The sequence below is a fragment of the Tachyglossus aculeatus genome, chromosome 14, assembly GCF_015852505.1.
Source record: "Tachyglossus aculeatus isolate mTacAcu1 chromosome 14, mTacAcu1.pri, whole genome shotgun sequence".
NCBI classification, from domain to species: Eukaryota; Metazoa; Chordata; class Mammalia; order Monotremata; family Tachyglossidae; genus Tachyglossus; species Tachyglossus aculeatus.
In genome coordinates, this window is record NC_052079.1 from 58,976,584 (window position 1) to 59,001,794 (window position 25,211).

At 55.7% G+C, this 25,211-nt stretch overlaps 2 protein-coding genes across 4 annotated transcripts; one reads left to right on the forward strand and one right to left on the reverse strand.

The window, feature by feature from the left end:
- TTLL12 (tubulin tyrosine ligase like 12) lies at window positions 1–16,556 on the forward strand. Of its 3 annotated transcripts, XM_038756660.1 has the most exons (14): window positions 1–125; window positions 5,344–5,519; window positions 6,795–6,993; window positions 7,429–7,588; window positions 7,815–7,948; window positions 9,629–9,705; window positions 10,617–10,733; window positions 10,897–11,091; window positions 12,207–12,318; window positions 12,815–12,966; window positions 14,336–14,417; window positions 15,357–15,425; window positions 15,607–15,745; window positions 15,952–16,556. In XM_038756660.1, exons 1-14 carry the CDS (start codon window positions 15–17, stop codon window positions 16,101–16,103), a joined length of 1,875 nt encoding a protein of 624 aa, XP_038612588.1. In that variant the 5' UTR covers window positions 1–14; the 3' UTR covers window positions 16,104–16,556. The 3 variants fall into 3 exon arrangements, 2 of the variants coding, with proteins under 2 accessions (XP_038612588.1, XP_038612589.1); XR_005453913.1 differs by lacking the exon at window positions 15,952–16,556 and having other exon boundaries at window positions 15,257–15,425; window positions 15,607–15,635; XM_038756661.1 differs by lacking the exon at window positions 15,357–15,425.
- A 418-nt stretch (window positions 16,557–16,974) lies between these two features.
- On the reverse strand, window positions 16,975–23,632 carry TSPO (translocator protein). Its single transcript, XM_038756373.1, has 4 exons — window positions 23,547–23,632; window positions 18,539–18,728; window positions 17,967–18,105; window positions 16,975–17,486 (listed from the first exon to the last, which is right to left on the reverse strand). The coding sequence occupies exons 2-4, from the start codon at window positions 18,718–18,720 to the stop codon at window positions 17,304–17,306; spliced, it is 504 nt and encodes a 167-aa protein (XP_038612301.1). The 5' UTR covers window positions 18,721–18,728; window positions 23,547–23,632; the 3' UTR covers window positions 16,975–17,303.
- Window positions 23,633–25,211: the final 1,579 nt, after the last annotated feature.

Consider the following 25,211-nt stretch of genomic DNA (forward strand, 5'->3'; position numbering starts at 1 on the left):
GAGCCGGTGAGGCCATGGCGGGCGAGGACTCCGAGGTGTTGGTGGCCCTGCACGGGCCGGCGCTGCGGGCCGCCGGGGTTCCCCCACGCTACTGGAGCCGCCTCCTGCACAAGCTGGAGAACGAGGTGGGAGCGGCCGGAGGGTGCGGGGCTCGGACTAAGGGGCTCGGACCGGGACCCCGGGCCGTTGGGGGCGGAGGGTCCCGCATCCCGCTTCCTCCTCCTCCTCCTCCTCCTGTGTGGAGCGGCCGCTTCTGGTCTCCGAAGGCCCGCCACCGGTGCCCCAACCCTCACTGGGCCTCGTTCTGGCCTGTCCCGCCGTCGACCCCCGGCCCACGTCCTCCCCCTGGCCTGGAATGCCCTCCCTCCGCACTGTGAGCCTACTGTTGGGTAGGGACTGTCTCTATATGTTGCCAATTTGTACTTCCCAAGCGCTTAGTACAGTGCTGTGCACACAGTAAGCGCTCAATAATTACGATTGATGATGGTCCGCCAAGCTAGCTCTCTTCCTCCCTTCAAAGCCCTACTGAGAGCTTACCTCCTCCAGCAGGCCTTCCCAGACTGAGCCCCCTCCTTCCTCTCCCCTTCCCCGCCGCCTTACCTCCTTCCCCTCCCCACAGCACCTGTATATATGTATATATGTTTGTGCATATTTATTACTCTATTTATCTTGTACATATCTATTCTATTTATTTTATTAATAGGTTTGGTTTTGTTCTCTGTCTCCCCCTTCTAGACTGTGAGCCCATTGTTGGGTAGGGACCGTATCTATATGTTGCCAACTTGTACTTCCCAAGCGCTTAGTACAGTGCTCTGCACACAGTGAGCGCTTAATAAATACGATTGATTGATTGATTAGTACAGTGCTCTGCACACAGTAAGCGCTCAATAAATACGATTGAATGAATGAATGAACCCAAACCTCGCCGGGGGGCTGGCTCCTTGTCCCCAAAACATCCCTAGCGTGCCTCAGGGGAAGGACCACGGGCTTGGGAGTCAAAAGTCATGGGTTCTAATCCTGACTCCGCCACATGTCTGCTGTGTGACCTTGGGCAAATCACTTAGCTTCTCTGAGCCTCAGTTACCTCATCTGTAAAATGGGGATTGACAGTGAACCCCATAAGGGACAACCTGATCACCTTGTATCCCCCCAGCGCTTAGAACAGTGCTCTGGACATAGTAAGCGCTTAACAAATGTCATTATTATTATTATCCCCTTGGGGGTAGAGGAGTGCGGGCTTTCCCTGGGAGAGGAACTGGGGGGAGACCCACGAGGTTCACTCATTCATTCAGTCGTATTTATTGAGCGCTTACTGTGTGCCCGGGAGGGTACAATATAACAACAAACATACACATTCCCGCCCACAATGGGCTGACAGTCTAAAGGGGCAGGCAGACATTACTATAAATAAATGAATCAATCAATCAATCGTATTTGAGTGCTTACTGTGTGCAGAGCACTGTACTAAGCGCTTGGGAAGTACAAGTTGGCAACATATAGAGACAGTCCCTACCCAACAGTGGGCTCACAGTCTAGAATGGGGAAACAGAGAACAAAACCAAACATATTAACAAAATAAAATAAATAGAATAAATAAATAGAATAGAATAGAATAGATATGTACAAGTAAAATAAATAGAGTAAAAAAATATGTACAAACATATACATATATACAGGTGCTGTGGGGAAGGGAAGGAGGTAGGACGTGGGGATGGAGAGGGGGACGAGGGGGAGAGGAAGGAGGGGGCTCAGTCTGGGAAGGCCTCCTGGAGGAGGTGAGCTCTCAGTAGGGCCTTGAAGGGAGGAAGAGAGCTAGCTTGGCGGATCAGGCAGAAACTCCTCACCCTGGGCTTCAAGGCTGTCCATCACCTCGCACCCTCCGCTCCTCCGCCGCTAATCTCCTCACCGTACCTCGCTCTCGCCTGTCCCGCCATCGACCCCCGGCCCACGTCATCCCCCGGGCCTGGAATGCCCTCCCTCTGCGCATCCGCCAAGCTAGCTCTCTTCCTCCCAGGAGGCCTTCCCAGACTGAGCCCCTTCCTTCCTCTCCCCCTCGTCCCCCTCTCCATCCCCCCTTCTTACCTCCTTCCCTTCAGCACCTGTATATATGTACATATGTTTGTACATATTTATTACTCTATTTATTTATTTATTTATTTTATTTGTACATATCTATTCTATTTATTTTATTTTGTTAGTATGTTTGGTTTTGTTCTCTTTCTGCCCCTTTTAGACTGTGAGTCCACTGTTGGGTAGGGACTGTCTCTATATGTTACCAATTTGTACTTCCCAAGCGCTTAGTACAGTGCTCTGCACATAGTAAGCGCTCAATAAATACGATTGATGATGATGATGGGCAGAGGCCCGGTGAGGAGATTAGCGGCAGAGGAGCAGAGGGTGCGGGCTGGGCTGGAGAAGGAGAGAAGGGAGGTGAGCTAGGAGGGGGCGAGGTGATGGACAGCCTTGAAGCCCAGGGTGAGGAGTTTCTGCCTGATGCGCAGATTGATTGGTAGCCACTGGAGATTTTTGAGTAGGGGAGTAACGTCCCCGAAGCGGGGTCGAGAAGACCCAAGCCTCTTCGGGCCCGCCGTGAGGAAGCCGTAAAGAAGCTGTGGGTGCGAATCCTGAGCTCCGGAGGGAGGGGCGAGGGGGGCCCGTCCCGAAGCATCCTCTATGGGCCCCGCAGGCCGAGCCAGGCGCATGCGTGTTTGTCTTCCAAGGGAACGGGGCGAGGGCGGAGACAGAAAGGCTGCGGGCCTTGCATTCACTCATTCAATCGTATTTATTGAGCGCCTACTGGATGCTGAGCACTTGCCTTTCCCGCCTTCGGGGGCTCTCGCCGGGCTCCGGCTCAGCGCGCATGCGCGCCCACAGGGGCAAAAAGCGGGTTTGGGAGTGCGCCCGGGAAAGCATGCGCGCCCCCAGAGGCAAGAAGCGGGGTTGGGGATTCATTCAATCGTATTTATTGAGCGCTTATTGTGTGCAGAGCACTGTGCTATGCACTTGGGAAGTACAAGTAGCAACATATAGAGTCGGTCCCTACCCAACAGTGGGCTCACGGTCTAGAAGGGGGAGACAGAGAACAAAGCAAAAACATATTAACAAAATAAATAGAATAAATATGTAGAAATAAAATAAATAGAGTAATAAATACGTACAAACATATATACATATATACAAGTGCTTTGGGGAGGGGAAGGAGGGTTAGGGGGCTGTTTCCCAGGCAGCGCGGGTGTCCTCAGTGGGAACGGCACTGCGATTTCTCCAGAGCCCTTGCTTAGCAGTGCAGCGTCGCAGGGAGGGTCCATGAGGGGTTTTTATTTTTTTAAAAGATCATTTTGCCAAAATGCAGGAACTCCGGGGGAATCCTGCCTCCGCATTCGGGTGGTGAAACGGCACACGTGAAATTATGCCCAGAGCTGCATGGTGGGCCAGATTTCTGGACCACACCCAGGAGATTGGGATGGTGTGGCTGGCGGGGTGGGTGGGGTGTCTGTGGTTTGAGGCAGTGAGGGCCCGCAGGAGCCAAGCAGGGTTCAGATCAGATAGCACAGTGGGCGGTGCTGGGCCAAGCTCCCACTGATTTTCTATCCAAGAGGCAGTGGGAGATTAGTGCTGCAGGTGCCCCCTGCTCTCCCATTGAGTGATGATGGTATTTATTAAGTGCAAACATTTCTTTCCTCCTTTCGTGATTTCTGAGCTTACCTAGTACAGTGCCTGGCACATAGTAAGCGCTTAACAAATACTATTTACTTATATTCATTATTTCTCAATCCACCCTTCCAACTGTTCCTCGCCCTCATGCTCCCAAAATGAAGAGTGCCAGGCCACACTCAGCAGCCATCCAGAGCGCCTAGCCGTGCCTACAGCCTCTAAGGGGACAGTGCCCTGTACCCCTGTGTTGTTTGTTTAGGCTTAGTTGGCAGTGACTTGGGCAAGGTGAGGGAAATCAGAGTCTCCCAGCCCTGGAGTTTCACATTAACAACCTTAAAAATCCATTGGCAGGTCCTGGGAGTTTGGAATCCAGAAAACAGATTTCTAATTATAGTATTTATTAGGCCACCTCCTGTTTGCCATGCACTATGCATGGAGCAAATATCAGATACATCCCTGTCTTCCACAAGGCTCATAATCTAAGATGGCCGGGGGGCGGGGGGAGGGTCAGGACTCATCTCCATTTATGGATAGGAAAACTGGGACCCAGAAGGTATAGACGACTTGCCCAAGATGGCCCAGGAGGCCAGCGGAGAGCCAGAACTAGAACCCGGCTCTCTAGCCTCTGTGCCTTAGATCACACTCCCTCAGTCAACCGATCTTATTTATGGAGTGCTTATGGTGTGCAGAGACTGTACTCAGCGCTTGGTAGATTTGGTAGGTGTTATCCCTGCCCACAAGGATTTTACAGTCTAGAGCCTCCTCTAATGTCCTCCAGTTTCCATTTTTAGAACTTCACTAGCAGCGTGGGTTTCTCCTTGGCATGTGGTGCCCATGGTCTCTCTTCACTCGTTGTGTGTCCTAGAAGTGCTGTCCTGTACTGAGGGCTGGGGCAGGTTCTGCAGCAGGATGCCTGCATGCAGGACAATCCTCTTTGGTCAGTGTTGCCCCCTCGGACCTTAGGTTTATTCTAATTGCTCCATGCCTCCAGCCTCACAGACGAATGTCATTAGATCTGAAGCTCCTTGTGGACAGGGATTATGCCTTTTGTTTCTGTTTTATGCTTCCCAAAATCTGGCACAGAATGAAGTCCCCTAGCAGGTACCCTGCCTTGTACCCAGCCCCCCAGAAGTCACCTGGGGTCCACAAACAGTCCCCTATCAAGTGCCTGCTGCAGTATCCAACCCAGAGGGTGCCAGACATGGTGTCTGGTCCCCAGGTCCCTCCCTAAAGGCTGATGGTGATGATGCCATAATGAGAAGCAGTTATGCTGAGGAGTCGGTCATTAGCCCACCACCTAGAAGCCTTGTTGCTGAAGATAATGCACGATCTAGCACTGAGGATGCTCACAGTCGATGGTGGCTTTAATTCCCTACCTTTTCCCATTTGTGAGGGTCTCTGTCCATCTTGCCAAGGGGGTTCGTGCACTGTTCCGGCTCGCCCATACTGGGCCTGGGTGGCCAGCTCTGTTGTGTGCACAGCACCCGCTGCACGCCAGTGGCAAGGCCCATGCTGGCACTCGGGGTCAGACGGGACTATTGTGGGCATGGGGCTGCTGTGGGGACAGGACCCCATGGGGGTGGGGTAAGGCAGGAACTGGACCTTCTCCGGGACAGGGTCAGTCAGTCGGCGGGGCCCTCAAGAGTCTGCATGTCTGGAGATGATGACCCAGCCCCACTCCGGCTACAGGTGTTCGACGCTGGAGAGGTGTTTGGGATCATGAGAGTGGAGGAAGGTGAGGAAGAGGAGGATGGCATTGAATGGGAGCAGGAGCAACTGAGGAAAAAGGCAAACCCGGGAACTGAACTCTGTTATAAAGTCATCGTGACGAGAGAGGATGGACTGCAGGCAGCTGACCCCAACAGGTGGGTCTGGCCTCTGCCCTTGCCCCTTCCCCACCTGCCAGGCCATCATTCCTAGAAGCAGCGTGGCCTAGTGGAAAGAACCCAGGCCTGGGAGTCAGGAGAACCAGGGTTCTAATTCTGGCTCTGACACTTATCTGCTGTATGCTCTTAAACAAGTCACTTCACTTCTCTGTGCCTCAATTACCTCATCTGCAAAGTGGGGATTAAGACTGTGAGCCCCATGTGGGACATGGACTGTATCCAACCTGACTATCTTGTATCTCCCCCGGTGCTTAGAACAGTCCCTGGCACCTAGGAAGCGCATAACAAATACCATTAAAATAATAATAATTATTATTATTCCTGGCTTATTTGTGCCAGGGGCATTCTCCAAATCTCCCAGGTATGTGTGAATTGGCTGGTAGCGATCGGTGTGGGTGGTGGTGATTTGCTGATGGTTTAGGCTTGAGGGTGGGTGTGGAACAGCAAGAGGCTGCAGGGTCTCCCCGGACTTCCTGTCCATGACCTTTGACACAGACTGGCAGTGGTCAATCACTCGTGGTCTTCGGGACTGCTTGCAGCATTTGGAAACAGTGTTCAGTGCTTAGGACAGTGCTTAGCACTTAGAACATTAGTGATGATAATGGTATTTGATAAGTACTTACTATATGTCAAGCGCTTTTCTAAGCACTGAGATAGATACAAGTTAATCAGTCTGAGGGAGGGAGAAGAGGTATCGAATGATCATTTTGCAGTTGAGGAAACTGGGGCCAGAGAAGTCAAGTGAGTTGCCTAAGGTCACACAGCAGGCAAGTGGCGGAGTTCAGATTAGAACCCAGGTCCTTCTGACTTCCAAGTCCATGCTCTTTCCATTGGTCACGTTGCTTCCCAACAGTGCTTGACACATAGTGCCTAACAAATACCATTTAAAAAGAAAAAAAAACACTTTACTGGGCAATGTGACCTGGCCATCCTCTTCCCCCCAGGTCGCTCATCCATCTCAGGTGAGGGAAACCCATGGGAACTGAATTTATTTGACCCAAAAAGGACCAGGGGTGGAGTGGGATGGTCCATCTGGTCTTCTCACAGCCCATGCCTGTCTTACACCTGGCCTCCGTCATCAGCCGCAGAGTGATGAGCCCATGATGATTGAAGCAACAAGCCCACGGTATTCCTAGTGATGAGCCTACAGTGTTGGGAGCTCCTCCCTGCGCCAGGCCCTCCCTCCCTCCCTCTCACGGTGGGTCAGCTGCACGTGCTGCGGCAAGTCCGGTTCCGTCCTGCTCTGTGTTGCAGCATCTTCCTGGTAGACCATGCCTGGACGTACCGCGCGGAACAGGCCCGGTCACAGCTGCACCAGGTGCCCGGGCTGCTCCAGCGCATGGCTGGTCTTATGGGGGCCGAAGTGCACGGCGAGGTCCCGGACGAGGCGGCCGTGGAGCATGTGCTGGAGGAGATGTGGAGGTTCAACCAGACCTACCAGCTGAACCAGGGGGTGAGGCCATGGGAGAGGCCCTGGGGCCTTTCATTCATTTATTCATTCATTCAGTTGTATTTATTGAGTGCTAACTGTGTGCAAAGCACTGTACTAAGCACTTGGGAGAGTACACAGACAGATTCCCTGCTCACAACAGCACAGGGCATTTGGGGCCCAGACTGTCTCGGGTCCAGGGTTGAGACCGCTTCTCAAGAGACTGTCTCTCCGGGCTGAGCGGGAGTCTGCCAGGCCCCAGGCCTCGGCCACACCTCGGGCTGGGCCCCTGGGATCCTTCCCACAGAGCTCACCCTCTTTACAGGCTGGGCGTCTGCAGTTGGAGTGGCCAGCTCCCGGCCCAGTGTCTGGGTTTCTGGGGGGTTGGGGGAAGCTGCCAGTGGCCCAAGCTGCCCTCTCAGCCTCATTCTGTCCTCCCGCTCCCCACACCGGCCGCAGTCAGCCGAGGAGCAAGTTCCGGTCTGGTACATCATGGATGAGTTTGGCTCCCGGATCCAGCACTGTGACGAGCCGAGCTTCGCCACGGCCCCCCTGTACTACGCCCCGCAGCGAGTGGCCTACACTGTGCTATGGCCCTTGAGAGATCTGGAGACTGGTGGTGAGTGGCCCACCGGCTCGAGGCCAGCCCGGGACTGGCAGCTGCTCAGCGGGGGGTTTCCTCTACCTGCTCCTCGGAGCCGTGGCTGAGGGCAGGCTCCCTATAGGCTATGTTCAGAGCTGACCGCTGGGGCAGTGAATGACCATGGTGTGGCAGCTGCATGGCTGGAAGCCCACGCCCTCTGTGACCACCCCTGATCTGTCTAACCAATCCTTCTCTGCCGCAGAGGAAGTGACCCGGGACTTTGCCTACGGAGAAAGGGATCGTCTGATTCGGAAATGCATGTTGTTGCCATGGCTTCCTGCAGATGTGTCGGACATTGACGTGACCACGCCTGAGCCACCCGAGGCACACTTCCAGGTAGGGCCACAGGTTGGGCTGGACTCAGGCTGAATGTCGTTAGCCCAGGTTTGTTAGCCCAGCCTCCGTCCAACCCTGTCGGAATCTTGTCTCCCCCTAACCCCCACGGCACCCTGCCAGCTGTGTTGGTGAGCAGCCCCTTGGGCACCCCAAATCAGGGGCCTCCCTGGAATGGGCGTAAATGTCAGGGTGGGCGGGGCTGTGGACAGGGGCCTCTGGGGGTTATCTTTCCAGACTCCATGGTCTCTCTCCCTCTCTGAGTTCCCCAGGCCTGTCTCTGCCACTTGTCTGCTGTGTGACCTTGGGCAAGTCACGTCTCTATGCCTCAGTTCCTTCACCTATAAAACCAGGACTAAGACTGTGAGTCCCATGTGGGACAGGGACTTTGTCCAACCTGATTAGCTTATATCTATCCCAGTGCATAGAACAGTGCTTGACACATAATGAGTGCTCAACCAATACCATTTAAAAAACAGAAAACATTGTCCCCAAAGCCCGCCTGGCCCAGGCTGAGTCTGGATCCATTGCCGGGCCTGCCAGGCTTTCACAGCACTTCCATCTGGGAAACCGGGCTGGCCGAACTCCAGAGAGGCGCCGTGGGTAGTGGTTTCCTCAGGGTGCTGATCAGCCATGTCCAGAGGCACCCAGCACTGGGCGGCCCCTTTCCGAAGCTGGCCATATCCACGGTCCTGAGTCAGGCGGTTTCCTGCAGGTGGGATTCGGGCAGAGGGGCTTGGGCGGGATATCCCAGGCGTGTTTCTGGGAAAATGAAATGCCTCTGCCCTGTGTCTGCTTCTCCTGTTCCTTGCTTCCAGGGCTGGGGAGGTGGAGGAGGTCCGTTGGAAGCCGCAGGGGGTGGGGTTGATGCCCTGCGTGCCCTCCCACTCCTAGGAGAAGTTGTGAAATCACTCCTCCCCAGGGAACCACTAGGGGGCATTCTCCAAGATGGGGTTTTGCCACCAGACCCGGCACTGAGGTGGAGCGAGGGGCTGGCTGCTGGTATTAGGTGTCAGCCACGCCCACTACTCGGAACCCCAACAGGAGGTGCATGTGCACGTGTGTTTGTGCATGTTTGCTCACATGTGTGCACATGGGTGAAACAGGTAATAGGATTTTGTAAGTCCATTTCCTGTCTGCCCACAGGGCCGGTCTGAGTCAGCAGCCTGTGCTGGGTTAGAGACGCAGCATGGCTCAATGAGAAGAGCACAGGCTTGGGAGTCAGAGGTCATGGGTTCTAATCCCGGCTCCGCCACTTGTCAACTGTGTGACTTTGGGCAAGTCACTTCACTTTTCTGGGCCTCAGTTACCTCATCTGTAAAATGGGGATTAAAAGTGTGAGCCCCACGTGAGACAATCTGACTACCTTGTACCCCCCCAGTGCTTAGAACAGTGCTTGGCATATAGTGAGTGCTTAACAAATGCCATGATTATTATTATTATTATTATTATTATTATTTGCGTTCTTCCAGGCTGTAGTAGGTGCGGGAGTCCCATTTAGTGACATCTGGTGCTGGACCTGCCGGGCAGCTCTTCTGCTCCCTCCACCGCACCTCACCCAGTTGCCTGCTCCCACTCCAAGCTCCCCAAAGAAGCCCGGGTGTACCCCTCTCCCCTCCCCCCAGCCCCAAGCCGGAACCACAATGGCCAAGCTCCTGAGGGCCCGGTTCTGTGTCTTCCCAGGTGATTCTGGAGGAGAACCAAGAGATGCTCCCGACTGTCATCGGCCCGCCGGTGTATCCTGCCACCAAGGTCTTCAAGTACGTTCCTCCAATGGAGTGCCGTCTCCCCAGCCTGCTTGCCCACCCACCCCCCATGGAATGGCCTCATCGGGGCTGTTGGCACCTTGGCTGGAAAGAGCAGATCGCCCCTCAGGCTGCAGGCCTCCCACTCTCTCTGCGTAGACCACTTATGGGCAAGAGCCAAGGGGTTAGCCCAGTGGGCCAGGGAGTGCTTGATAAACACCCAAACTAGGGCCCGAGCCCTGAGAATAGATGTGGGGTAATTGAAGCAGTCCAGGTTTCCATCCTGAGTGGGGCTTGCCATTCTAAGCTGGGGAAGACTAGTAATGATTATTGTACTCGCTAAGCGCTTACTGTGTGCCAAGCACTGTTCTAAGCAGTAGGGTAGATACAAGCTAATTGTCAGACACAGTCTATGTCCCACATGGGGCTCACACTCTTAATCCTCATTTTACAGATGAGGTAACTGAGGTCCTGAGAAGTGAAGTGACCTGCCCAAGATCACACAGCAGACACATGGTGGAGCCAGGATTAGAACCCAGGTCCTTTTGACTCCCAGGCCTGTGCACTAGCCACTAAACCATGCTGCTTCTCAAGGGGAAGTACAAGGGGAGGCAACATGGCCCAGTGGACAGAGCATGGGACTGGGAGTAGGAAAACCAGGACCGAGTCCCAGCCCTGCCCATGGTCTGCTGGATGACCTTGAGCAGATTGCTTACCCTCTCTGGGCCTCATTTTCCCCATCTGTGCAGTGAGGATTAGATTAGACAGAGAACAAGGGACGGGCCTACGTCCAATCGGCCCGCCAGGGGTCCACCCCAATGTTAGAGGCGCCGAGTGATTGCCACCGTTCCCATCCTGGGTTGGGGGTGGTGGCGGTGACCTGCGTCCCCCTCTCCCTCACCCCGTGGTGGGGTCTCCCGATACAGGGTGTTCACCGATCTCCAGCAGGTGCGCGACAACTTGACCCACCCCCGTTTTCAGCTCACAAGCTCCAAGGCCGAAGCAGACATCCTCTACACCTTCTCCCACTTCAAGGATTACAGGTTTGGCTATCCGTCCTTCCACTCCCTCCCCCTTTTCCTCTCCCCACAACCAGCAATATTCATGCTGGCCCGGGCATCCCCAGTCCATCTATCTGCCCCCCCCGTGATTCCATGCCAGTCCAGGCACCCCCTCCTACCTCCTTCCTCCCCATTCCTCTGGCAGGGCGTTGAGTGAGGAGCGGCCTGAGGTGATGCTGAACCAGTTCCCATGTGAAAGCCTCCTGACGGTCAAGGATTGTCTGGCTGCAGTGTCCAGGCGGGTTGGGGGGCCCGAGGGACCCCTATGGCTGCCCCGAACATTCAACCTCCGGACAGAGCTACCACAGTTCATCAGCTACTTCCAGCGGCGAGAAAGGCGGTAATCAGTCCTTCAGTCGGTCATTTGTATTGAGCATTTACCATGTGCAGAGCACTATACTAAGCACTTGGGAGATTATAATATGACAATAACAGGTAATCCCCCGTGACAGGGTTGGTGGGGGTGGGGCGGGGCAGTGATACTGGACCATGGAGCCCCTGGGGGAGGCCAGCTTGAGCCCATAGAGAGTAACCAAATGGCACGGGACAGGGCAGGGTAAGGAGCCCATAAAACCCTGTTCATCAGGTACTGGTGGGGCAGGAGAAGCAACAGGGATAAAGCCAGAGGACGTGGGTTCTAATACCGGCTCTACTAATTATTTGCTGTGTGACCTTGGTCAACTCACTTAACTTCTCTGTGCCTCAGTTTCCTCAACTGCAAAATGGGGATTCAGTTCTCGTTCTCCCTCCTACTTAGACTTTGAGCCCCATGTAGGAGAGGGACTGTGTAGCCTGTTTAACTTGTATCTACCCCAGATCTTAGAACAGTGCCTTACAAATAGTAAGCACCTAACAAATGCCATTAAGATAAAAGGTATTTTATTGGACACAAATATGGGCAGAGTGTTGGACTTGGTGCCAGCTCTAGGCAGAGTGCAAGAGAAGCAAACCACATGATTTTGGCCCTCGAGGATCTTAGTTGAGGGAGGCAGGCAGACCCACGTGATCTCCCAGGAGGAAGAGGAGATGAGTGACAGTCACACAGGCTATTTGATCCACCTGTTGGGAGCACATCTGTGTGGGTGGGTACTCCGGTCACTGGGCTGGTACCACTCCAGGGAAGGCTTCCTAGAGGAGACTGGCTGGTCCAGGAGGGCTAGGAAGATGGGGAGAATGGTATCTGGTAGATTGTTTTTGTGTGTATGTGTTTGTGTGTTGGTGGGGGGCAAGGAGATACGGGTAGAAGGGGGACTTGAAGGAGTGGGTGGGGAGGGCCAACAGAGAAACAAGCCAGGCTGGCCCCATAGGGTCACTGTATCGGCAAGCTCTCCTGAGGAGAAGCAGCCTGGGGCCCGGCTGTGCGGGGCTGCACCCCAGTGAGCAAACAGGAGAGTCGGGTGGTGACGGAGGCGGATCCCCGGATCACGCCAGGCAGTGCTGGTGTTCCCGCCCCAGGGGGGATGATAACCACTGGATCTGCAAACCATGGAACCTGGCTCGGGGCCTGGACACCCACATCAGTCGCAGCCTCAACTGCATCCTCCGGCACCGGGAGAGTACGCCCAAGGTGAGGAGGCAGGGTGGGGTGGAGCGGAGCCCTTCAGGGTTCGGGTCTCAGCCCCGTTTAGGCAGGCCGGTGGGCAGAGCTTTCTTTGGTGGGTTTACGACATCATCAGCCTGCCCACACTGAGCAAGACGAGAACCCCGGGGTGCTTTACTACAGCAGTGCTATAGTGCAGGGTTGCAGTGCAACAGTTGCAACCAAAAGCTCACAGCCCACGCCACCATGTCATTTCCCCTCAGACCCATCCTCCCTGGGGCTACTGTGAGCCAGCGGATATCCAGGCCCACCTTGGGAAGCTACAAGTCAAACGGGGCCGGTGGTGGGCGGGGCCAAGAGGAGCTGCTCCCTGGGGCCCACTACTCAGAAAGCAACCTTTCCCGACCCTCAGCCTGTGGCAGCCTGTGGACTCCCAACAGGAGGTGTTCCAGGAGCCCCCTGAGTCCGTTGGATGGTGACCCCCCCCAGGCTAATGGCAGGGGGCGGGGGAGTTTGTGTCCAGGTGGTATGCAAGTACATCGAGAACCCCGTCCTTTTCCACCGGGACGACGTGGGGCTGGTCAAGTTCGACATCCGCTACATCGTGCTCCTGCGCTCCGTGCAGCCCCTCCGCCTCTTTGCCTATGACGTCTTCTGGCTGCGCTTTGCCAATCGGTACTCGCCAATGGGGACCCGCCCCTCCCGGTGTGGGTGCGGGTGGTGGCCGGAGAGGGGGCCACTGTGGCCCTGTGTCCACCAGTCAGGCCGGGGGGATTTGCCAGGTGCCTTCCTCCTATGCAGGGCTCTATACCAAGTGCCTGGGAGAGGCCAGTAGAGGTTGAAGGCATAATCCCTAACCTCAAGGAGCTAGCTGCCCATGGCGGGGAGATAGGTCCTGAAATATATGACAGGAAGTTGGAAGTAAAGGAGTATAAAGATATCCACCCCACTACAGGAGGTGGGAGGGACAAGTACCCAAGTGCTTAGATGATGAGGAAAAAGGGTGGACAAATGAGAGAGAAATCAGGGAAGGCCTCTTGGAAGAGGTCAGGTTTCAAAAGGATTTTGAAGATGCAGACAGCAGTGGTCGGTTGAATTTGAGCAAACTGGGATGTCTAGGCAGGGAGGAGGGTAAGCTGGGGTGTAGTGGGAGAAAAGAGTGGACAAAGAGCAGCGTGAGAAGCAGCACAGCCTAGTGGAGAGAGCACAAGCCTAGGAGTCAGAAGGACGTAGGTTCTAATCCCAGCTCTGCCACTGTTACTGCTGGGTGACCTTGGGCAAGGCACTTCACTTCTCTGTGTCTTGGTTCCCTCATCTGTAAAATGGGGATGAAGAATGAGCGCCTCATGTGGGACAGGGACTATGTTCAACCTGATTTGCTTGTAACCTCCCCGGTGCTTAGTACAGTGCCTGGCACAAAGTAAGCACTTAACAAATACCACAGTTATTATTAAATAGGAAGGAAGGAGAGAACTGATTGAGAGCCTTAAAATGAGTGGTCAGGAGTTTCTGCTCGATGTGGAGAGAAATGGGCAACCACGTGGGGATTTTGAGTAGGGAAGAGCCAGGTGCAGAATAGTGTTTTCGAAAAATGATCTGGCCAGCAGAATGAAATATGGACTTGAGGGAGAGAGGCTGGAGGCAGGGAGGTGAGCAAGGTGGCAGGTGCCATAGTGGAGATGGGATAGGACAGACGCCAGGACCAGTGCAGTGAGCGTTTGGAAGGAGAAGAAGGGGCAGATTCGGGAGAGGTGGTGGGGGTCGAACCGACAGGATTCGGTGACCGACTGAATATGTGAGTGGAAGGAGAGCGATGAGATGTGAGGCTAAAGCCAGAGTTGTGGGTTCATGAGAGTAAAGGGTGGAGGTGGTGATGTGGTCACCAGCGTTGGGAAAGTCGGGTAGGGAGAGTTGGTGAGCACTCAGGAGACGGGGGTGGTGGTAACCAGTGACTGTGAGGGAAAACAGGCGAGCAGGCCCGGGAGACCGAGGGGCCGGTGGTGGTGCTGGTTCGGACGGAGCAAGCGGATTGGGTTGTTGGTAGAGCCTTCTCCCTGGACGACCTGGATGACTATGAGAAGCATTTCACCGTGATGAACTACACGGCTTCTGCGGCCTTGAAGCAGGTGAGCAGGGAAGGGATGCAGCTGCGGGGGCCTGGACCCCACAGCTCCTGGTTGGCATTGTCGGGGATGGGAGGCCCGGACCCATGGCTCCTGGTTGGTGTTGCGGGGGCAGAATGCCCGGACCTACATCTTCCGGTTGGCATGGTGGGGGCAGGAGGCCCGGAGCCACAGCTCCTGGTTGGCATGACGGGAGGAGGCCTGGACCCATGGCTTCCGGTGGGTGTTGGGGGAAGGGGAGGCCCAGACTCCCAACTCCCAGTTGGGGGTGGTGGGAGGCCAGGACCTATGGCTCCCACTTGGCATGGGGGGACAGGGCTCAGACTGAATTGAATTTTAATACTCCAGCAGGCCTTGAGGACCCTGAGAATGGTTGGGGGGCGGGGGAGAGGCCAGTCTCTGCCTCAGGAGTCCTACGCCAGGGTCCATCTGGGTCTCAGACAACCACAAGTCTTGGTCAGTCCCCGTGCAGAGAAGTCCAGTATGCTGGCCTGCCGACACAGCGTGGCTCAGTGTGCTTTCCTGGCAGGGGGGTTGGGGGGCCAGGGTCCCGGTGTTGCCCCAGAAAGCTGGTCTTCAGTGGCCCTGGGCGTGGCCACGGTGGTTTCTGGCTTCCTACAAGGCTGTATGTGTGGTGGGGCCTCCCATAGGCATGCTGAGTGAACAGCAGGCCCAGGCTTGACCCAGAAGCTGAATTTCAAATTTTAAATTTCTACAAAACCAAAGCGGAGGTGGCGACTGACTTTCCCATCTTGGGGGGCAGAGAAGCGGGGATCGATCTGCTCAGAGGCGCCCAGCCAACACCACTAAAACTGCCTTTCCCCACTCCTGCTCCTCCTCAGTTTCCCATCCTCAGCCCACCCCGGGTGCCCACGCTGGCATGAGCCCTTCGCCCCCAACCTAAGTCCTCAGGAGCCGGTAGGATTGGTTGTGTCATTCTAGGTGCACTATGACGAGTTCATCCCGCTGTTTGAGGAGCAGTTTCCAGAACACCCCTGGCCTGCTGTGCAAGTATGTCACCAGAGGCGGGCAGGGTGCTGTGCCGCCCGCCCCCTGGGTGCAGAGGGGCTCCCCCGGACTGAAAACCCCTGTTGCCTGTCTTCTGACTCCCCCACATGATCCCCACACCTCTCAAACGCTGCGTGCCATCCATCTCTTCCGGGGCCTCCAACAGTCTCTTCCCGGTCCCCAGGCAGAGATCTTCCGGGCCTTTGCAGAGCTGTTCCACGCGGCTTCCTGCCGGCCGGCCCCCCTGGGTCTGGCTCCCTACCCCTCTTCCCGAGCCGCCTACGCCATCGATCTCATGCTCAAGTGGGACGCTCGTGGAGACGGTGAGTGACCCCTGGCCACTGCTGCCCCCCCGGCACCCTCCAACCCTGCCTTTTGTTGCGCCCCGGCCCCCCGACCTTCTCCCCCACCCAATTTTGCAATCCCTGACCCTATTGCCCCTCACACTCCAACCGGGATGGGGGGCTTGGGATGCAGGCAAGTGGCATACGTAGGAAAGTGACCTTGTGCTTCTGGCGCCGGGTCCCAGGTGAACGGATCATGCAGCCTCAGATCTTGGAAGTGAACTTCAACCCTGACTGTGAGCGCGCTTGCCGCTACCATCCCACCTTTTTCAACGACGTCTTCAGCACCTTGTTTCTGGACGAGGTCGAAGGCTCGCACGTGACCCAAGTCGTCTAGTTCTCGGGCCCACCGCCCCCCATCCATCTGGGACCACTGATTGCCCCGTGGTTCCGGCCTGTGGTCGCTCGGGGCCGGCTGGGGGAGCGAGCCGGTAGGTGGCCACAGTGCGGTTCCTCTGCTCCCTGCTTGCTTCGGGCTCCACATCCCACCCTGTGCTGACTAGAGTCTCGTGCAGGACTTCCAGGATGAGAAAATGAACCCAAGTCCCGGGTCAGACATGCTGGCAGTGGCCGGTGGCAGGCTGGCTCCATGATGCTCCGGGCCCACAGGGCAGCCCGGTCTCCGGAGGCGTTTGGTGATGAGAATCGCCCACCAACACTAAAGCCCCTCCGCCACAATTTGGTGTGGAGCTGGTTGTTTCAGGGGCCGCTGGGTAGCTCAAAATGAGGAGGTCTCGGGATGAGAAGTAGCGTGGCTCAGTGGAAAGAGCACGGGCTTGGGAGTCAGAGGTCATGGGTTCTAATCCCAGCTCCGCCACATGTCTGCTGTGTGACCTTGGGCAAGTCACTTAACTTCTCTGAGCCTGTTACCTCATCTGTAAAATGGGGGTTAAGACTGAGCCTCACGTGGGACAACCTGATCACCTTGTATTCCCCCCCAGCGCTTAGAACAGTGCTTTGCACATAGTAAGCGCTTAACAAATACCATCATTATTTATTATGAGGTCGAGCAGAAGGGGCCCAGTTTGGGGGTGAAGGGAAGAGGCTGCACCAACCAATCACATTCCCAGCGGCCGCAGACTTGGCCACTCCTCCCTCCACCTTTATCTCCTGCCCGATGCCTCCCCAGCTCAGAGGAAGTGAAAGTCCAACACCAGGACTGGACCCAGTTTTCGAAAATGATTTTATTCCTTAAACTACCGTGTTCACCAATGTCCCCCCCCCCACACACCACTGCCCTTCTCCATTCACTGGATGGGCCTCTCCTCTTCCCTCACTCCCTATCTGGGAGGTCAGGGATCGGACCCCTCCATTAGCCCAACTAAAGCCAGCGTGTCAGGCACAGTGGGCAGTGACAACACTCCACACTCCTCCCACCCCCCTTCACTCCCATCCCAACTTCCATCTGTCCCTGCCCAAGTTATGTAGAGAAGTACTTAGGGCTGACTGAGTCTAAGCTGGGGCAAGGCAAGCCCAGCCCCTCCCACTCTGATGTCAGCTCCACGAGGCCTTCGGCCACCGCTTGGCCCGGCCCAGTTCACTCGCCCCTCTGACGCCGGTCAGCTGGGTTGTCCCTCCAGATGTGGTAGTTGAGGGTCGTGGCCAGGGCCAGCCAAGCCAGGTACGGGTACAACAACCATGCGGCAGGCCGGCTGACCTGCCGCCAGGACACGGTGGTAGCCACGGCCAGGCCTCCCACAGCCAGGATGTCCACCAGGGCCTGGGGGGTGGGAGCACAGGTCACTGGGGTGGCACCTGCCCCATGGAGTCCAATCCCCCCTCCCCTCCCGACATCCTGCTGCAGGAGAGTCCAGCCCAGAAAGGTCCATTGCCAGGACCACCCACTGCTGTCCTCCCAGTATCCATCTGAAAGCACAATGTGTGTCTACACCAGCTAAGGGAAGTGGTCCTGTCGATGCCAGTGGCAGGGGGCACTGAGGGAAGAGGAATCAGAGCCAGGATAGGGAAGGATGAAGCCACTGGAGAATAGTCTCCTATAATTCTGAGTCTCTGGTGACTTCATATTCGAAGGAGAGCCCCCCTGCCTCAAAATTGGCATGTGTCATCAACATTTGCCTTTCTGGCACCCAGCTGCCCCTGCCTTGGCCTCCAGCTCTGTGAGTTCTTTCCACACCCCGTCACTGGTGTCAGTCGGAGTCTCCCACCCATGGCACGCTTTGCACAGCAAGCCAACACTTACCCAGCCCATTTGACGGGCTCCAAAGAAGATAGGCGACCAGGCCCAGTTGAGGGCCAGCTGGCCAGCGTAGAGTCCAAGGGGCAGCAGCGCCTTCTCTGTGAAGCCTCCCAGCTCCCGCCAGACCAAGTAGGAGCCGTAGCTGAAACACCCAGGAGCCCCCCGGTTAGCCCCAGGCCCAGCCTGGCGGCAGGGGGCCTCACCTGCCCCCCAAGCCCAGTGCTCTAATTGGAGAATGGGGTGGCAGGAGCCTGGGCCTTAGAACTCTGAAGGGACGTGGGCCTGGGAAGGCCCCAGCCCTTATCTGCCGACCCACCAAGAGACCATTTCCTTTCTGGGCAGGAGACGGAGCCCAGGGTCAAGGGAGGGTTCAGTTTTGGAGTCCTAATCCCAAATGGAATTCAGGGCCCAGGGTCAGGAGAGGTTTGGGGTTCAGAATCCTCCCCACAGATCCTCACCCCAGGCAGTGCACAGGGCCCAGGGCTGTTGCTGGGGCATTTGGGGGACCCCGATGGAGCCCCACCCCAGTTAGTGCATAGATCCCAGGGATATCAGGGTCCCCCATGGGTCCTCACCCCATGGCAGTGTACAAGGTCCCCCACACTGGGCCGAACATCCAGTCGGGCGGGGTCCATGTGGGCTTGGTCAGCGTTGCGTACCACGTGGTCACCTCTCTCCTCTTGTTCCGGGACATGGTGAACAACCCAAGGCTGGGGAGGAGGGTGAATCCGGCGGCGGGGACCCAGGGCGGGGTCATGGCCAATGCTGAAATGGCATATGGGGGGGATATGGGGAGCTCACTGGAGGTCAGGCAGGCTAAGGTGAGTGTGTGTGGCCACGGTGACACTCAACTGGTGCCTCGACGAAGGTCAGCCCCGACAGGGTCCTAGAATGGGACCGTGACACTACAGTAACTGGCTCCCTCCCACACCGCCCCCGGCAGCTCACACTCCCCACTGTGGCCAAGCCCACCGATCCTTCCCTTGTAGTCAATTCACTAGTCTCCTACCCCTTGCTTATACCCAGTCTACTCCTCCAGTTGGGCTATCCTGATCCACCCCTACATCCATGGCAACTGCTTACAACTCCTCTCACCCCACCTAATTTGAATTCTCGTCAGTCAAGCAGTAGCCTGAGCCAACTACCTGGAGGGGTACCCTGTACTTAGTACACCAAAACTGATATGATAGTTCAGATTGCAAGTCAGAAAATATGATCCCTGCCCTCAATGGGCATAGCGTGTCTCATCTTCAGAGAAGCAACGTGGCCTAGTTGATAGAGCATGGTCCTGGAACTCAGAAGGACCTGGGTTCTAATTCTGACTCTACCATTTATCTGCTGTGTGACCTGGGGCAAGTCACTTAATTTATCTGTCCTCAGTTACTTCATCTGTAAAATGGGGGTTGACTAATAGCCCTATGTGGGACAGGGATTGTGATCCAATCCAATTATCTTGTTCCTACCCCAGCGCTTACTGCAGTGCCTGGAACAAGTAAGCATTTAACAAATACTATAATAATAATTATTATTTTTATTATTATTAATGACTGTAAGCCAAATGAAAGCTGGAATTGATCTTCTAAGGTTTTTGAGGTTGCCCAAGCAGCGCTCTTCCCACAACATGTGCTCAGTAAGCATTCATTCAATCATATTAATAATAAATAATTATGGTATTTGTTAAGCGCTTACTATGTGCCAGCACTGTTTGAGCACTTACTGTGTGCAGAGCGCTGTACTTGGGAGAGTACAACATAACAATACCCACAGTAGGCAGCATGGCCAAGTGGAAAGAGCACAGGCCTGAGAGTCAGAGGACCTGGGTTCTAGCCTCAGGTCCTACACCTTTCTGCTGTGTGACCTTGGACAAATCACTTCATTTGTCTGGGCCTCAGTTTCCTCATCTGAAAAATGGGGATTCATTACCTGTTCTCCCTCTTATTTCGATTGTGAGCCCTCTGTGGAACCTTACAACACTCTGCCCACAGTACGTGCTCAGTACAGATGATTGATGCTTGGGTCATCAGGTCCTGCCTTCTGCCAAACCCTCCAGGGGCAGTGGGAAAAGCAGTGTGCTTGGTAGATAAAGCTCAGACCTGGGTTCTAAGGCCATCTCCTCTGCTTGTCTGCTGTGTGAACTTAGACAAGAGAAGCAGCGTGGCTTAGTGGAAAGAGCACGGGCATGGGAGGCAGAGGTCGTGGGTTCTAATCCCGTCTCCACCACATCAACTGTGTGTGTGACTTTGGGCAAATCACTTAACTTCTCTGTACCTCAGTTACCTCATCTGTAAAATGGGGATTAAGACTGTGAGCCCCACGTGGGACAACCTGATTACCTTTTATCTACCCCAGTGCTTAGAACAGTGCTTGGCATACAGTAAGTACTTAACAAATGCCATCATTATTATTAATTTCTCTGTGCCTAAGTTACCTCATCTGTAAAATGGGGATTAAGACGGAGCCCTATGTGGGACAGGGACTGTGACCAACTCAATTACCTTGTATCTACCCCAGCACTTAGTACAGTGCTTGGCACATGGTAAGTGCTCAACAAATACCTCCTTTACTATTAGTTCTAGACTGTGAGCCCACTTTTGGGAAGGGACTGTCCCTATATGTTGCCAACTTGTACTTCCCAAGCGCTTAGTACAGTGCTCTGCACACAGTAAGTGCTCAATAAATATGATTGAATGAATATTATTATTATTATTATCATCATCATTAAGGTTTCAAACCATGTCCAGGAGTCAGGCAACCTGGTCTCAGCATCCATAGTACTAATAACACTGCAGCTCGTTGTGGACAGGGAATGTGTCTGTTATATTGCAGTGTTGTACTTTCTCAAGTGTTTAGTACAGTGTCCTGCACACAGTATACGGTTGATTGTTTGATTGAACAGTAATAATGATGATAGTGGTATTTGTCAAGCTCTTACTAAATGCTGGGATAGTTAGATAATCAAGTCGGATACAATCCATGTGCCTCAACCTTGGGGTGCTACCTCCCTAATGATGGACTGAACTGTGGGGGCTGAGGTGCTCACCCATTCCACATGGCCCCCCCAAAGTGGGCAGAGGGTGAGGCAGGGCTGGACGCTGGACTGGGTGGGCTAATTTTTTTCCAAAGGCTGGGTGGGTGGGGGGGGGGGGAGGTAACTGGGAATTGAGCCCCAAAAACTGTCCTGGACACTGGCCAGGAAAGGCCTAGAGAGCAGCGAGACCCAGTGGACGGAACGCAGGACTGGGAGTCAGGAGAGCTGGCTTCCAGCCCCGGACCTGCCCCTGCCAGCTTGGTGACCCTGGCCAAGACACTCAACCTCTCTGGGCCTCTGGGTCATGGCCTATACAATGAGGGACAAGATCCCTGTTCTCTCCCCCTAGACCGTGAGCCCATTGGGCAGCAGGGACTCTGTCCGATCATCTTGTATCTACTCCCCGCTCAACCCTGCCTCAGCTGGGCACCTTGGTGAGTCTTGAATCGATGCCGTTTTCATTGGTATTAGTAGTAACAGTACAGAGGTTTCATCCTTCCCTCTTCCCCAGTCTCAGTTCCCAGGGCCCAGGCCGGAGGCTGTCTCTGAGGGGAGAACGGGGCTGGGGCTTGGCTTTTGTGGCAGCCCTGGGCCTCCACCCCACCCCTGCTCCACTAAGGCAGCCTGAGCTAGCCTCCAGCAGGCTCCCACCAGCCCCTGGGACCGGTTGGTGGATATGGCAGCCACCCCCACGCCTTGCCCTGCCCTGGTGACTCAGCCTTAACGGGGTGGGATGGAAGCTGGCCAGAAGGCGGGGGCTGGGAGGAGGCAGCACCATCTCTCCGCTTCCTCCTGGAGGCCTTCCCTGCTTACACATGCGCAGCCCCCAGGAGCTCTTTTTACGGTGGGGGAGCCTGGGCGGAGGGGAGGGTGCGGCAGACGGAGGGACCCTTCCCGCCAGGTCGGGGAAAGGCTCAGGGTGAAGAAAGAGGAGGGCGAGGGCGGAGCGGGTCCTAGGGTGAAGCAAGCAGGGCAGCCAGTCCCCATCTGGGAAGCAACTCGGGACTTAGGCAACGGGACTCAGACCCCAGTGGGCCCCAACCCCTCCTCCCCTCCGCGGGACCCCCGTGCCGAAACCCCAACTGCGATGGGCGCCCACCACCCAGCATAGTGCCCCCGCCCCAATTCTGGGGCCCAGCCGGGAAGGAAAGGCCTCGCTCAGACTCCTAGGAACTGAAACTCCAACAAATGTCAGCCGGCTCCCACGACCCCCGTGCCCTGCTCTTATGTGATTCCCTCTCTGCCCCCCGGCTCCAGCTTTGTCTCCAGGTGGGCATCACCGGGTGGGCACCACTACCCGCTTCCCACTCCACCACAGGTGGGACTTTACGGCGGCGCGGAGGAGCAGCTGCTGCCAGGCCACGCGTAACCGGGAAGCCTTTGGTGGGCGCTTACACAACTGCCCAGCGGGGCAGGGGCAGGACCAGGCGGACGCAGGGGGTGAGGGGGCGACGCCGGGTGTCTGGGCAGAGGCGGGCCCAGGGGTCCAGACCTTCCGGAGGGGAAGAGCGGGTACCCGGAAGGCAAACGAGGAACTGGTGTTTGTTATGCGCTTACTTCGTGCCAAGCACTGTTCTAAGCGCTGGAGTAGACACAAGGTCATCAGGTTGTCCCATGTGGGGCTCACAGTCTTCATCCCCATTTGACAGATGAGGTCACTGAGGCCCAGGGAAGTGAAGTGGCTTGCCCAAAGTCACACAGCTGACAAGTGGCAGAGCCGGAATTAGAACCCACGACCTGTGACTCCCAAGCCCGGGCTCGCTCCACTGAGCCACGCTGCATCTCAAAGAGAGGGAAGACAACGGGCCACATCGAGCCGAAGCCGGGCGCAAACGCGCGACGCCAAGAGCGGACGCCAGGCCGGGAATCCGTGGCGGAGGGCTGCCCGGAGGAGGCGGGCTTGGCGGGAAATGTTTCCGGCTTGCGCCCTAGGGGCAAGGGGAGGTTCGGGCTTGGTCCCGGGGCCCCAGGGGGAAGGGGTGGGCCTCGGTCGGTCGGGACAGGCCCGGGGCCCAGCCATCGAACGGCCCTTTCGGAGTCTGCCCGCTCCCTCCACCGCCGCTGCCTGGGGCGAAGGGGGCCGGCGGCCTGGCTCCCACCCACGGCGCTCTAGAGGATGTAGGGAGCGCTCTGGCAGCGGGGGCGCCCTCTGGGTCTTTAGCGCCGGTATGGGGAGGGGGGATAATAATAATAATTTTAGTATTTGTTAAGCGCTTACTATGTGCCAAGCACTGCGGGAGATACAGGTTGTCCCACATGGGCCTTACAGTTTTTATCCCCATTTTACAGATGAGGGAACTGAGGCACAGAGAAGTTAAGTGACTTGCCCAAATTCACACGGCAGATAAGTGGTGGAGCGGGATTAGAACCCACAACCTCCGACTCCCAAGCCCGGGCTCTTTCCACTGGCCCACGGATGCCCCCCGATACGGCGCGGAACGGCCCCGGAGGCTCCTCCCCCTGGCGCTGCCCCGGCAATCAATCAATCGTATTTATTGAGCGCTTACTGTGTGCAGAGCACTGTACTAAGACCTCGGGCCGCGGGCACTACCCACCTCCGGCCGAGAAGAGGCTCCGGACACCGCCTAGGCCGCAGCTGCCAAACTCCACTGACGCTCCGGTCCTGCCTCGTGGGTTGCCAAACCCGGCCCGGTCCCGCCCCCGGCCCCCGGGGCGGGCCCGGTGACCCGGAGGCCAGGCCAGGCCAGGCCTGGCCAGGGCGGGGCTCACTAGCGGGGGTCTTATCGGACGGCAGCAGGGCTCTCCCCGGGCCAGCGGACCCCGCGGGAGGCTTTATTTAGCAAACGGAGACGTTTGGTTTTGTCTCTTCTCCTCTGTCTCCATTCACTCAGTCGTATTTTAATAACAATGACATTTATTAAAAGCTTACTATGTGCAAAGCACTGTTCTAAGCGCCGGGGAGGTTACGAGGTGATCAGGTTGTCCCACAGGGGGCTCACAGTCTTAATCCCCATTTTACAGATGAAGTAACTGAGGCACAGGGAAGTCTAATCCCGGCTCCGCCACTTGTCAGCTGTGTGACTTTGGGCAAGTCACTTAACTTCTCTGTGCCTGTGACCTCATCTGTGAAATGGGGATTAAGACTGTGACCCCCACGTGGGACAACCCGATCCCACTGTATCCTTCCCAGCGCTTAGAACAGTGCCTTGCACGTAGTAAGCGCTTAACAAATGCTATCATTATTATTATTATTAAGTGACTTGACTTGCCCAAAGTCACAAAGCTGACAATTGGCTGAGCCGGGATTTGAACCCATGACCTCTGACTCCAAAGCCCGGGCTCTATTTATCGTATTTATTGAGACCTTACTGTGTGCAGAGCATTGGACTAAGCGCTTGGAAAGTACAATGCAGCAATAAAGAGAGACAATCCCTGCCCACAAAGAGCTCACAGACTAGAGGGGGGAGACAGACATAGATACAATAATAATAATGACATTTATTAAGCACTTACTATGTGCAAAGCACTGTTCTAAGCACTGGGGAGGTTACAAGGTGATCAGGTTGTCCCACGGGGGGCTCACAGTCTTAATCCCCATTTTACAGATGAGGTCACTGAGGCCCAGAGAAGTTAAGTGACTTGCCCAAAGTCACACAGCTGACAAGTGGTGGAGCAGGGATTTGAACCCATGACCTCTGACTCCAAAGCCCGGGCTCTTTTCCACTGAGCCACGCTCTAAACAGGCACCAATATAAACAGAAATATAAGTATATACATGTATGCAAAGTGCTGTGGGGGTGAGGGGAAGAGCAAAGGGAGCGAGTCAGTGTGACCCGGATGGGAGTGGGAGCTGAGGAAAAGTGGGGCTTAGTCTGGGAAGGTCTCTTGGAGGAGGTGTGCCTTCAGTAGGGCTTTGAAGGGCTGGGAGAGTGATTGTCTGGCAGTCTGTCTGTCTTCCCCTCCCCCCCACCCTCCCCTGGACAGTTCACGTTTGAGGAGGGAGAAGGGAACCCCGGACCTTTAGGACCCCTTTTCCATCCTCCCCCAATCAGACCTCCTGCAGCTCCAGGCCGAGAACCACGAGGAACGGGCATCATTCATTCATTCATTCATTCAATCGTATTTATTGAGTGCTTACTGTGTGCAGAAGCGCTTGGGAAGTACAAGTTGGCAACATACAGAGACAGTCCCTACCCAGAAACGGGCTCACAGTCTAGAAGGGGGAGACAGACAACACCTACGGCATCAGCCTCCTCACT